Source organism: Tupaia chinensis, unplaced genomic scaffold (assembly GCF_000334495.1).
Source record: "Tupaia chinensis unplaced genomic scaffold, TupChi_1.0 Scaffold148234_1, whole genome shotgun sequence".
In the NCBI taxonomy this organism is placed as follows: Eukaryota; Metazoa; Chordata; class Mammalia; order Scandentia; family Tupaiidae; genus Tupaia; species Tupaia belangeri.
The window spans coordinates 2,326,734-2,339,265 of NW_006208084.1; the positions used below are offsets into that span (position 1 = coordinate 2,326,734).

Below are 12,532 nucleotides of genomic sequence, written 5' to 3' on the forward strand. Positions count from 1 at the left end.
ACCTCCCCCAAGCCAGGGGGGCAGCCGTAACCACAGATAGTTATGGCCTACTTGGGATGTGGCTAGTGCAACCCAGCAATTGCATGCTTAACTTCATTTCACGTGAGTTAATTTAAATTTCGGTAGTCATGTGTGGTGACTACCACACGGGGCAGCACATCTGCCTGCCGTGGTCTCTCTCAACAGCAACTATGGCCAACATTGAGTGGTGCTTACTGTGTGCTGAGTGTTTTCAAGTGTCTTACGTGTGGCAAATGGCTTACTTCTCACAACTACAAATGAATTAGTGAGGGTCAGAGGTTATGAATTTCCTACACTGGGGCCAGATGGTGGTGCATTAGTAAAATACAATACTAGGAGAGGCTGACCCACATGGGAAGGTGCTGGGTCACATCTGGAGACCTCCCTCCTTATGCCAGGCACATGCGTTCCCATGACCAGAGTGGGCCGAGGGTGGATCCTGGCATCAGGATCCTGTTGGGGATGCTGTTTCTGTACCTGTCTCTTTCTTTCTTATCTTTTCTCTTGTTCATGGAAGAAATACACTTAAGTAAAACAAACAAAAAAAATCTCTTCTGCTCTCAAGATTTTATGTACAGCCTCAAAGTGATGTGGTTAGACTGTCCCCCGGGAGAACTCAGCCTAACCTCAGAGACTTAAACTATTTCCCTTGTTTTCATGAGTACAGCCAAAGGGTGTCACATGAAAACAACATCTTGTCATTCCCAGTGTCTGTGAACTTCAGTGACTGCTTACCCAGTGCACTTCTTGGTAAAGGGATCAGCCTATATACAGGCTTGTGGACTCACTGTTCCCATCTAATGACTCATGTAGGTTGAAGATATTTGAAGTGGAGTTGGGTCAATGTCACATTGAAGAAAATACTGTATTTCTTACCAGGAAACAAAACCTCATTCTTGGTGTAATGGGGATAATACTTCTGGGCAAGGGTGGGAAGAGAGCCAATCAAGCTAAAATGGTCTGCAGTCTTTTTTTTTTTTTTTTTGGGGGGGTTTTTGCTATAGGGCGTGTGCGCTCGCCAGAGAGACAGAGAGAGACATAGAGACAGAAAGCGAGAAATCACCCCCAGGGGGGATGGTCACGCTGCAATCCCTTCTCCTCCATTCTCCTCTTGGGATCTTGGGCACACATGCACACGTGCCGGCGTGAGTTTTAAGCCACCAGGTCTAGGATGGGAACCGTGGTCGACTACGTGGGAGTCCAGCGACATAGCCATTACGCTAACTGCTGGTTCTCAAATGGTCTGCAGTCTTGAAGGATGGAACACATGGTTGCAACATGTGGGGATAGTGGTGTTTTCTTCTAGCTGTGTCTTCCCCTTTTTTTTTTTTTTTTGAGAGGTTTTTGCTATAGGGCGCGTGCGCTCACCAGACAGATAGAGAGAGACACAGAGACAGAAAGCGAGAAATCACCCCCCAGGGGGGATGGTCACGCCACAATCCCTTCTCCTCCATTCTCCTCTCAGGATCTTGGGCACGCATGCACACGCGCCCGGCGTGAGTTTTAAGCCACCGGGTCCGGTACGCGAACCGTGGTCGACTACGTGGGAGTCCAGAGACATAGCCATTACGCTAACTGCTGGTTCGTGCTGTGTCTTCCCTTTTTGAGATGAGTGAGTGAGAGGGGTCCTGTGTTAGCTCGGGTTTGTAGGAGAGAGAGCCAGAAATGGGACAGAGACCCCTGAATTCTGTTCCACAGTACCTTATGGTAGAAATTCATCTGAATGTGCTCTTCATGCAGGGTTGGGGCTGGTATCCATGCCTGTGGCTTGTTCAGAAACTGTGACTCAACCTATAGCCAAGGCCAGAAATCTAGGTTAGGAGCAGAAGTGAGGTAAAGGTGATGGGGAGAGAGTCACGTAGAAGGAGTGAGATAGGCCCAAAGGATGAGGCGGCATCTGGAGCACAGTCCAAATATAGGCAGTGATTGTGAGTCCCAGCGATGGCAGACTAGAACTAGCACTTGGGGAACTGAGAATAGGAGCAGGGAATGTGGGGCAGGCCTTGTTCTCTGGGCTTTTATTGACCTGTAAATCCACATTTCTTTTCTTGGTGCTGTCTCAAGACAGTCATGTGGCTTCCTAAACCAGCCCTGACCATCATCCATCCATCTATCCATTTATCGATCCAGCATTTGAGTCTCTACTCTGCAGGTGGTATTGGGGATAGAGTGGCAACCAGGGCCCATCCCCACCCTCGGGAGCTTGTCATCTGTCTGGAGGCTTGTGTGTTTCTGAAACAAGCCATGGAAGATTTGGATGCTTCATACAAGGCCAACTATACCTTGAGGCCAGCATTGCTTTCCTCCTTCCCCTCTTGCCTTTTCCTGTGTGTACTTTTTTTAAAAAAGTTTTTAATGATTGAGGGCATGTATGTGCACACAACAGAGGGGGAGAGGGAGAGCAAGCACTTCCCCCATGGAGCTTGGTCACACGGCAGTCCTTTGTCCTCCATTTCTCTATCCTCTCGGTATCCTGGGCACATGAGCACACACCTGTCATGCTTTTCAAGCTGCAGGATCAGGGCTTGAACCTTAGTCAGCCACGTGCTTCCTCTGTACAGTGGTTAACTACCATGACACTGGGTTGGTCCCATGTACATTCTTGTATCTGTGTTGGGCTTTGGGGCATTTAATTATACTCAGTGTAGTATCTTATTGTAAACCACTTAAGAATAGAGGCCTCCGTGTTCTCCGTGGGACCAAATTCAATTTAGGCACAGGTGGAGGCACCAGGATTATTGAGGTTCAATGGAGCCCCTTAAATAGTCATAGGGATCTGAGAGTTTTCTGGACCTCCTTTCCTCATAACTTCCTCCTCTCCACCTCTCAGTGCTTGTTCTGTCATGAGCTGTTGTCAGGCAGTGGAAAGAGAAAGGTAAGCCACTCTCCTCTTTGAAGACACAAGTTCTCCAGCACCTGTGAGATTTCCACACGCTTCACGTTCACTGGCAACCTGGGAGGCCTCAGTTGCCGGCTTCGCAGATGTGAGCTGCTCCATATGCACTTCGCCGTCAAGGAAAAGCACAATCAGATGTGAGCATGCCAGACAGCTCGTCTGGCTACCTCAAAACCCCAGGTTGCTTCTGGTGCCTTCTAGTTCAGGAACTGTGATTTGTCATCTTTTGAAATAAAAGCACTCTTGCCTCCCTTTTATTTCTAATAAAGTTCACCTGAGCTCAGAAGGTCTCCTAGAAATGGGGACAGCATTGTCCAGGCATTGTCAGGTGTGCTGTCCCCAACCTTGCTGTGAGGCAGGAGGCCGAGGGGCAAGCTGAGGGGGCAGGGAGCTCTCCTGTACCACTCAAGAAAAGCAGGGCACCGAGTTACTGAGAGCTCGCTCTGTGACGAGTGCTCAATTCATGTTATTTTAACTGTCTCAATCACCAGTGAGGTCATCTTAATACCCGCTTTAGCAGCGAGGGAAGCGAGGCTTAGGAGGTGACGTGCCCAAGATCAGATAGCTGTTGAGTGCAGACAGAGACTCGAACTGTCCTCTGCTCACTCCTGTGTTCCCGTCTGCTGTGGTGCTGGGTGAAGAAGTGAGAACCATGAATTCCCTGCGGAGGCCCAGTGTGGAGGCAGTCCACTTCTAGACAATTCCCATGATCTTGGGCAACTTAATTGACCTCTTTGCTTCAGTTTTCTCATCTGTAAAATAGGATAATGCTAATATCTTGTAGGAGTAGTAGGATTTGAGGAGGTTATTTAGAGAAATCCTGGCACACAGAGCATTTAGTACCTGTTCCTTGTAACAGACATCTAGTCATATAGTCACACTAATCGTCAGTGTTGTTAGGACTGTTTTTTCTTTCTTTTTTTTTTTAAGAGAGAGTTTTGCCATAGTGTGTGCATGCTCGTTGGAGACAGAGAGACACAGAAAGTGGAGGGGTGGGGAGAGATTGGTCACGCTGCATTCCCTTCTCTTCCATTCTCCTCTCAGAATTTTGGGCACGCATGCACGCTTCTGGTGCGAGTTTTAAGCCAACGGGCCTGGGACTTGAACTGCGGTCAACTACTTGGGAGTCCATTACGCCATCTGCTGGTCTCAAGGATTGTTTTTTATTTCTGGGAGCAGTTTTGAGTATGGACTGCCGCTTCCTTGTTCACAGAGTTGTGCTGTTCATGAAAACACAGCTCTCATGAAAAGAGCATGTAATTTAGAGTGTCATACCCACAAACAACCTTGTGGTGGCCCTCAAGGACATAGAACAGAGCTGGGATCTGAACCCAGAGCTGGGATCTGAACCTTTCCTGTGACCAGGGCTTGGCCGTTTCTCAGCTGTGTTCCGCATGGTCCTGGTGACTCTGCCCTGGTAGTCACTGTGCCTGGTCACCTGCTCTGAGTGGGTGTATGGCCTTGCTGTGAAGGAGCCCCAGTGGCAGCCCTGGGAGAAGGAAGAGAGGATGTGGGTCTGCAGTGGTGTTCGAGGCCAGGGCACTGCTGGAGGCCAGTGCTCAGTGACTGCTCTGAAACAACCCCCACCCCAGCCCCGGCAGGAATGTCCTGGGAATTGTTCAGGATGGACACAGTTTAGATGTCACCTCTCCAGTGGAACCTTCCCTAGTGACATGTACCCCTGCACCAGGGGCTTCCTGTGGAGCCAGAAAAGCCTGTCTTTGCCCCTGTACCACGTCATAGGAACTTCTGCTGTAGTCTTTTTCCATGGAGTTTGTTTATTTATTTATTTATTTATTTGGAGAGGTTTTTGCTACAGGATGCGTGCTCTCCAGACAGACAGAGAGAGACAGAGAGACAGAAAGCGAGAAACCATCCTTTGGGGTGGATGGCCACTCTGCAATCCCTTCTCCTCTGTTCTCCTCTCGGGATCTTGGGCATGCACGCACACACGCCCGGCGTGAGTTTTAAGCCACCGGGTCCAGGATGCGAATCGCGGTCGACTACATGGGAGTCCAGCGACATAGTCATTACGCTAAGTACTGGTTCCAATGGTGTTTATTTTTCAGAGTTCTATATGGCTTGTCTCTTCACTCACTATATACTTTTGAGGACAGGAAGGCTGTGTCTTAGTTAGAAACTTCTGGTTCCACCAAATCCAGTTCTCTTCTAGGGATGTGGGAATGTTGCCCTTCCCACCCCCTTTTAGGGCCACGTGGCTCTCATTCTGGCTGCAGGGTGGAGAGCTGAAGTGTGTTGCATAACTCTGGCTAATGCATTTGTTTGCTGGTACAAGACCCCGTGGGGCTGGAACAGAGTGGAATGGGCAGGCATGAGGAGAGGCAGCAAATGCGAGGTAGGAAAAATCTCCAGATTTTATGGTGTAGGATCCTCGCTGCAGCCTTGGGAGCTGGGCATGTCGGGGAGCCCACCCTGCAGGCGGGAAGCCTGAGGCGTAACAGGTCATGTTTGTCCAGTTTTCCGAAGCTGAGATCCATTTCCAGGTCTGACAACATGCTGCCACTTGCTGTTGCAGATTTCTCGTGCTGTTTCAGATAAATGTAGGCTAAAGTGTGCATGTGTGTGTGTGTAGGTGGGTGGGGAGGGGAGGGGAGGGGAGGGACAGGATGGGAGGGGAGGAACAGCAAGCATGGCAGGGTTGGTACTGTTGCAGAGTGTCGGTGGAGGTGGCTTTCTCTGCCCATGTGCTGGCTGCACTCGGCCACCAGGTTAACGGAGGGAGAAAGGAGTTAGCTGTTATCCCTTTACAGATGTCAGTTTCTCTTTAATATAGAGCTTGGTGAGAATACCAAGATGGGGCTATGCTTACTGACCTTTTCCTCGCTGCACAGATGGGAATAAGAAGGGTGGAAGAAAAGAGGGAGGCAGGGAAGGTACCGCAGCAAAGGCTGCCTGGGCCATGCTGCTTCTGAGCACACGCTAAGGAAAGAGGCTTTGGAGCCTTGCCCACCCTGAGATTCTGGGATGGAAGTGCTGCACCGTATCAAGAAGGGCTGACCTCACATTTCAGGGACTTTGCCGAGAGTGTGCATGTATGAGTGGTGCCCATAGTGGCCATGCAGCAGGCCTGCAGAGAGGCCTCAGGTGGATAGACCCCCTAAACACCTAGGCTCCTGCTCCCAGGTATAGTGGGCAGGTGGAGTGCAGGGCTGGCCCAGGAGAGTCAGGCCAGTGGCCTGGTAATCAGTGTGTGATTTGTCACCGTTGTGTCCTGGTGATATCTCTGAGGTCATGTTAATGTGTGCTGCCAAGCACTTTCCTAAGCACTTGACACACATTTATCCCCAAAATGGTTCTGTCTAGAGGCTGGATGATTCTGCCACTTCACGTCACAGCTCAAGATGCTGAGAACCAGGGAGATGAGGGGATGGGCCTCAGTCTTCTCTTACCAGTTCTGAACTGGGATGAGTTCCCAGCTGCTAGGTTTGCCCCCAGGTACCTCGCTGCTCCGGACAGCTGCTGCAGGTCTTACTGTGCACATGAAGACAGAAAGGGAAATACACCTTCACTTGAACAGCCTGTTGTGTGCCAGCTCCTATGTGTAGACTGTGTACATTCTCTTAGCTAAATCACATGTCAGGTCCTGTGGAATGCAGGCAAAGTGTGTGTGTTTGTGTATGTGTGTGTTCGTGTGTGAATAGCCAGCAGATTGCGGGTGTTTGTGTGGTGTGTGGGGGGGAGTGGGAAAACAGCCAGTGTACTGCTGGGCTTGTTCCTTGTTGCACAGTGGATATCAGTGAAGGTCTTGGGCTTAGACAGCATTTTATTGTTTAAAACAATTTAAACATTTAAAAGAATTTAATTGTAAAATCTATATAGCACTTGACTGACTGTCTTAGTCATTTTTAAGCACTCCGTAAAGTGCTTTCACATGGGGATTCGCGTTGTTGAGCAGCCTGTCTTGCAAAACGCGAACTCTGTACCCATCAAGGAGCAACTCCCTATTCTTTCCCAGACCATGACAGCCGCCATTCTCTGGATTTTACTATTCTAGGTCCTTCACGTGAGTGGAATCATATGGTGTTTGTCCTTTTGTGACTGGCTTTTTCACTTGATGTAATGTCTTCAAAGCGCTCCTGTGTGGTAGGTTGTGGCGAGAGTTTCGTTCTCATCAAGGTTGACTAATACTTTCCATGTATGTGTGTGTGTGTATGCCACACAGCACACTGATTTATCAATTCATCTGCTTTTTATTTATTATTTTTTTAAAGATTTTTGCTATAGGGCATGTGCACTCGCCAGAGACACAGAGAGAGACTGAGAAATCATCTCCCAGGGAGGATGGCCATGCTGCAATCCCTTCTCTATTCTCCTGGGGTTTTTGGGCATGCCTCCAGGTCTGGGACTCAAACTGCAATTAGCTATGTGGGAGTCCAGCACCTTAACCATGATACCACTTACTGATCCCTCCGTTCATCTGTTGATGGATTTGTTTTTGATAAGCCGTACTCAATAGGTTCCCTCTGCTTTTGGGTTACATTTTGTTGACTTTATTGGTCAATTGATGCCAAGGTCACACAGTTGGATTTAAACCCCAGTCTCTTTCTGATACTTGGCTTCTGACTTCTTTACCTCTAAGTTTCTCTGGCTGTAAGAGTCAGGAAGAATATTGACATATAAGAGAGTGATCATTTTTGTTAAAGGTCTGGTAGGGAAGGGTCTAGAAATGTTGGCTGAAGAACTTCCAGGCTTCTCCTGAAACCTGGCTGCCATGGTGTGCTTCTTTTCATCCTGAGCTTCCACAGGGCAGGGCCATGGCTCTGAGCAGTCCCTGAGAGCTTAAGCTCTCAGGTGGGAGATGACAGCTTGGAGCAGAAAAAGCAGAGGATGCTAGTGAGAGACCCTGGTTTCTGGCTCTGCCTCCCTGGATGAGCAGGGACCTTACCTGCACTGCCCTGGACTTGTTACTAAATTTTAACTCATTCCTAAAGGTAGGACCTTTTGCTCTTTGGTATCACAGAGCCAACTTAACAAAATCAAAACTGAGTGTCAGGACGCAAACTTTGTTCCAAGGCCAACGAATTGAAGAAGCAGGAGCTGGAGTTTAAGATACAGCAAATGGGATAATGAAGGTATGGATAGGGTCATAGAGGGAAGGAATATTTAGAGCTTTTCCTGGAAAAGGTGGAAAATTCCGAAGTTGGTCTTTTTTTTCCTACTTGTAAGGGCATTTTCAGTCATTTCCTTGGTGATAATCAATTGTCATGCAGTGTGGGCGTGCCATTTAGCATGTTAAGTGATATTCTGATGAGGTTTGGGGTCTTCCAGATGTCATTATGGTGGCCATCTTGGATCCCACTGGTCCAGGCTGGTTCTTAGAGGGAAAGCATTCTCTTATCCACAGGCATGTATCCAATTACTTAAAGAAAAACAGTGTTTAGGGAGGGACTACTCTGCTAGAGGCTTAGGATGTATGTGGGTGACAGGCTCTGAGCATGATCTGCAGAGCAAAGGTCTGGACAACCTCAAACTCCCAGTACGCTGAGTTTTCAGATGCCTTTGAAGTCTGGCTCTGTCTAGGTAGCTGTTGGAGAAGTACAAGGGGATCTTCAAAAAATTGATGGGAAATGAAATATGTGTTGTGGAAAAACTGTGTGTGGATTTAGAAATCTTTTTGCACCAAAGCAAAATCATACTTTAATTTCATTTTTTCACGCACTGTTTTAAGTTCTCTGAATGTTAATATGACAACCTCAAGTAAGCTTGAGATGACTTTGGCCCATTGTGCAAGTACCTTTGTCAAGTCTCCGCTCCTACATCACTTTCCCCAGAAGTCCTGTAGGGACCACTTAGACTACAGCGGCCTCACTGTGCGGTGGAGGCCTTTCCTTTGTCTCTTCTTGGGCCTATAATTTCCCTAAGGTGTACTTTATTCATTTGCTCAATCTACTCCCAGTTCGCTGGTTCATGCAACTGCTTTGTTTCCATTTTTAAAAAACACTGTTATAGGGCATGTGTGCTCTCTGGAAAGAGACAGAGACAGAGAAAATGAGATAGCACTCCCCTAGGGATGGGGGGATGGCCATGCCACAAGCCCTTCTCCTCCATTCTCCTCTCGGGATTTTGGGCACATACATATGTGCATCCAATGTATTTTTCAAACCGCGTGAATCCAGGATTTGAACTGCACAGTAGGCCATGTGGAGTCCAGCCCCCTGAACCACCCCGCTATCAGCTTGCCTTGTTTCTGTGTTTTAAAAATGATAGACTTGGGAACCAGCAGTTAGTGTAATGGCTATGTCGCTGGACTCCCATGTAGTTGACCGTGGTTCGCGTCCCGGAACCGGTGGCTTAAAACTCACGCCGGGCGCATGTACGTGCGTGCCCAGGATCCTGAGAGGCGAATGGAGGAGAAGGGATTGCGGCGTGACCATCCCCCCTGTGGGGTGATTTCTCGCTTTCTGTCTCTCTGTCTCTCTCTGTCTGGCGAGCGCATGCGCCCTATAGTGAAAACCTCTCAAAAAAAAAAAAATGATAGACTTGAGAAGCCATTCTGAAATGAGCAAGTGCAGTAATACAACGTTATGACCCTCATAGCATCATAATGAGTTTGCAAGATTAGCTCCCTGAGTCTATTCTTTTACCCTCAAGTCCATGGCCTGTCAAGTGGACAGCTGCCTGATAGGCAGAGCTAGGCTTTATGGTGTCGAAGGCAAGATGTGTAATAGGCCAGAGTCTCTCTCTAATCCAGTCAGTCACTGTTTGTTTGTTTATTTAGGTTTTGTCATAGGGCATGTGCACTTGCTGGAGAGGGGAGAGACTCAGGGAAAGTGAGAAATGATGGAGGGGATGGCCATGCCACAATCCCATCTTAACCACTTCCTCCTGGGATTTTGGGCATGCATGTACATACCCCTGCATGATTTTCAAGCCACCAGGTCTGGGACTTGAACTGCAGTTGGCCATGTGGAAGTCCAGTACCTTAACCATCATGCCACCTGCTGGGCCTCCAGTCATTATCTTCTATGTCAACTAAGCATTTTATTTAGGATAGTATTAATTAGTGATTACTAAGATTTACCTATAAACAACTGTAAACAAGATCTTTTAACTGTTTCCTTGGTACCTTCCTTAAGAAACTAACTGCAGTTGAATACTTACATTAGTTTTACCTTCTATAATGAAAGCCTTTCTTACTTTTGTGTCCAAAACTAAGAATATTTATTGGGAATATTTTTTGCTCTCATCTCTTGAATTTCAGCCATTTGGGTTTCTTTGTTGTTTGGGTATCAGAAGCTCATGATGGATTTTTTTCCTGTCTTTGAGGATAGTCTACTCCTTTGGCTTCCAGCTGATGTAAAGGAGAGACATGAATAATGAGGGGAGCTTCCAGAGGCCACTGGGCTCCGTCTGCCTCATGAACCTTGACCTTAAGATGCTATTTCAGTTTTTTCTGCTTGCTCTTGGTAAAATAAACATTGGGGGTTGGGAAGAGAGAGTGACAGGTTCATCTGACAGCTAACCTCAAAGGGGCCTTGTCTGTTTTTCAGAACCTACACTAAGAAACCTACACTAAAATTCAGATGCATCAGCCACTTGTAGAGCACGTGTCGGGGGCCAGGTAAGACATGAAGTGTTTTCAAAGCTGTTTTATTAAATCCACACAGAAATCTTGGAAAGTCACCGCTAGGTGAGCTGTGCTGATGTAACTTGCCTGTGTCACCTGGCTAGACAGGGCTCCACCTTAGGGCTCAGAGGTACCCTCCTTTAAGTTTAGCTTCTTTTACCAAAGAAGATACAATGGCTTCCTTGCAGCTACCAGAAATGGTTTCTTTTTTAGAGAGATTTTGTGCATTTGCTGGAGAGACAAAAAAAAGACAGAGACAGAAAGCAAGAAATCACCTCCCAAGGGGGATGGCCACACTGTATTCCCTTCTCCATTTTCCTCTTGGGCTCTTAGGCACACACACATGTGCCCAGTGTGAGTTTTAAGCTTCCGGGTCGTGGTCGACCATGTGGGAGTCCAGCGACCTAAGTATCATTCCATTTGCTGGTCTTCAGGAATGGTTTCTAATTCTGGAAGGATTTCCCTTCTGTCTTACTGTCGTTGCTGACGATCAGCAGAATTTTCTCCCTCTCTCACTCTCAGGAGTTAGACAGACATCAAGGCTTGCTTTAGCCTCTAACTTGGACCTTACTGAGCCCCCCAGAGAGACTGCATAGACCACCTCCCAGCTCATTTCATTAAGGGTGGAGCGGTTGTGCCTGTCTGGGAGAACTGATCCAGAGGAGCACTCCTCTTGAGAGCTGCTAGCACTCTGGTTAGGCTCTGCTCATAAAATGTTCTGGAATCTTTTCAGTGGCAGTCTGGCATGGAGCTCTCTTCCATTGCCTCTGTATCTCCCAGCTTTGTTCCCACTCTAAGGGCAGAAGCCCTTCTGTATGCGCCCTCATTATCAGGTGGAAGTGCAGGGCTGGGGAACCGGGAGACCCTTAGAGAGCTGTGGTAAAATGAATGCTGCTTCATGAACGTGTAATGAGGGGCTGGACAGTGAAGCACAGTGTTCTGCAAGGCAGACCATCATAGTAAAGTTCTAGCTTTGTATACTGAGCCCTCCCTAAATGCACTGGGCACATGTGTGCTTGTAGCCTAGAGCTGCCTGGGGTGGAGGTGGAGAGTACTGTCAAGACCCCATTGGGGTGCTGCCTTTTTGTCTCTCACTCTCACTCTTTCTCATGGATGGAAGAATAATAAACTTAAAATGATTTTTATAGAAGTACAGTGAGGGCAGGCATTTCTGTTTTATGTACTATTGTATTCTGGGGTCGGTGCATACTAAATAACACTAGAAGGCTGAATAAGTAAGGAATGCCCTCTCTAAATTTCATTTACCACACTTTGAAAATTAAGATATTGGTGTTAGTCTGTTGATTCTTGGAGAAGTCAAAAATGACTACTTACCAGAAATTTCTCTGGGTCTATCCCAAGAACATATGATCAAGCCCCAGTCCTGAAGTTCTGATTCCTTATGTCTTGCTGGAGCTTGGTGCATATGTTCTGTAAACAAGGGTTCCTAGTGGTCGTGGTATGCAGTCCTGGTGAAGAATGACAGGCTCTGGCCTCTGAGGTCTCTTACTAGATTCTTCCAGTGTTGGACACGTAGGGGGCAGATGGAGTGGCCAGCAAATCATTAAGCTTCTCTCAATTTTCCACTTGACTTCTCCACCTTCCATCCTTCCTTTAAGACCCACTTTCTATGCCACTTTCTTCAGAAACACTCCTTCAGGCAAGCACCCTCTTTACTGAATGCTCCATGGTCTTGCTTCTAGATTTTTATAATACCAGGATCAGCTGTGAGCTTGTAGGGGGCAGAACCTTGCTTGATTCAACATGGAACCTCCACAGCACCTTCCTTGGCTCTCATTTCTAGTTGGCACGTACACACACACACACACACACACACACGAGTGACTCTTTAGAAAACTAACCTCTTAGGGTTTAGATGCATCACGGTTGCCTCTCTACAGATTGCTTGTGTTCTTTTCAGACCAATGTGTCTGTTCAGATAGGATATCTTCGTTGGAGTGACCTTTTTTTCTTTCCCTTTTTCTCTTTAATTTTTTAAAGAATAAACCAGAAACAATAGGTGGGGA

General features: G+C 47.4%; 1 protein-coding gene across 6 annotated transcripts in view; it reads left to right on the top strand.

The window, feature by feature from the left end:
• Window positions 1-12,532, top strand: part of LARGE1 (LARGE xylosyl- and glucuronyltransferase 1) — a 662,422-nt gene that overhangs the window by 63,040 nt on the left and 586,850 nt on the right. For 4 of the 6 annotated variants that reach the window (XM_027769037.1, XM_006170333.2, XM_027769038.1 and 1 more), the window contains exon 2: window positions 10,429-10,499. The exons of the other annotated variants lie outside the window; for them this stretch is intronic. In XM_027769037.1, the coding sequence (XP_027624838.1) occupies window positions 10,462-10,499 (38 nt within the window). In that variant the 5' untranslated portion in view covers window positions 10,429-10,461. The remainder of the gene's footprint in view (window positions 1-10,428; window positions 10,500-12,532) is intronic. 6 annotated transcript variants of the gene reach the window in all.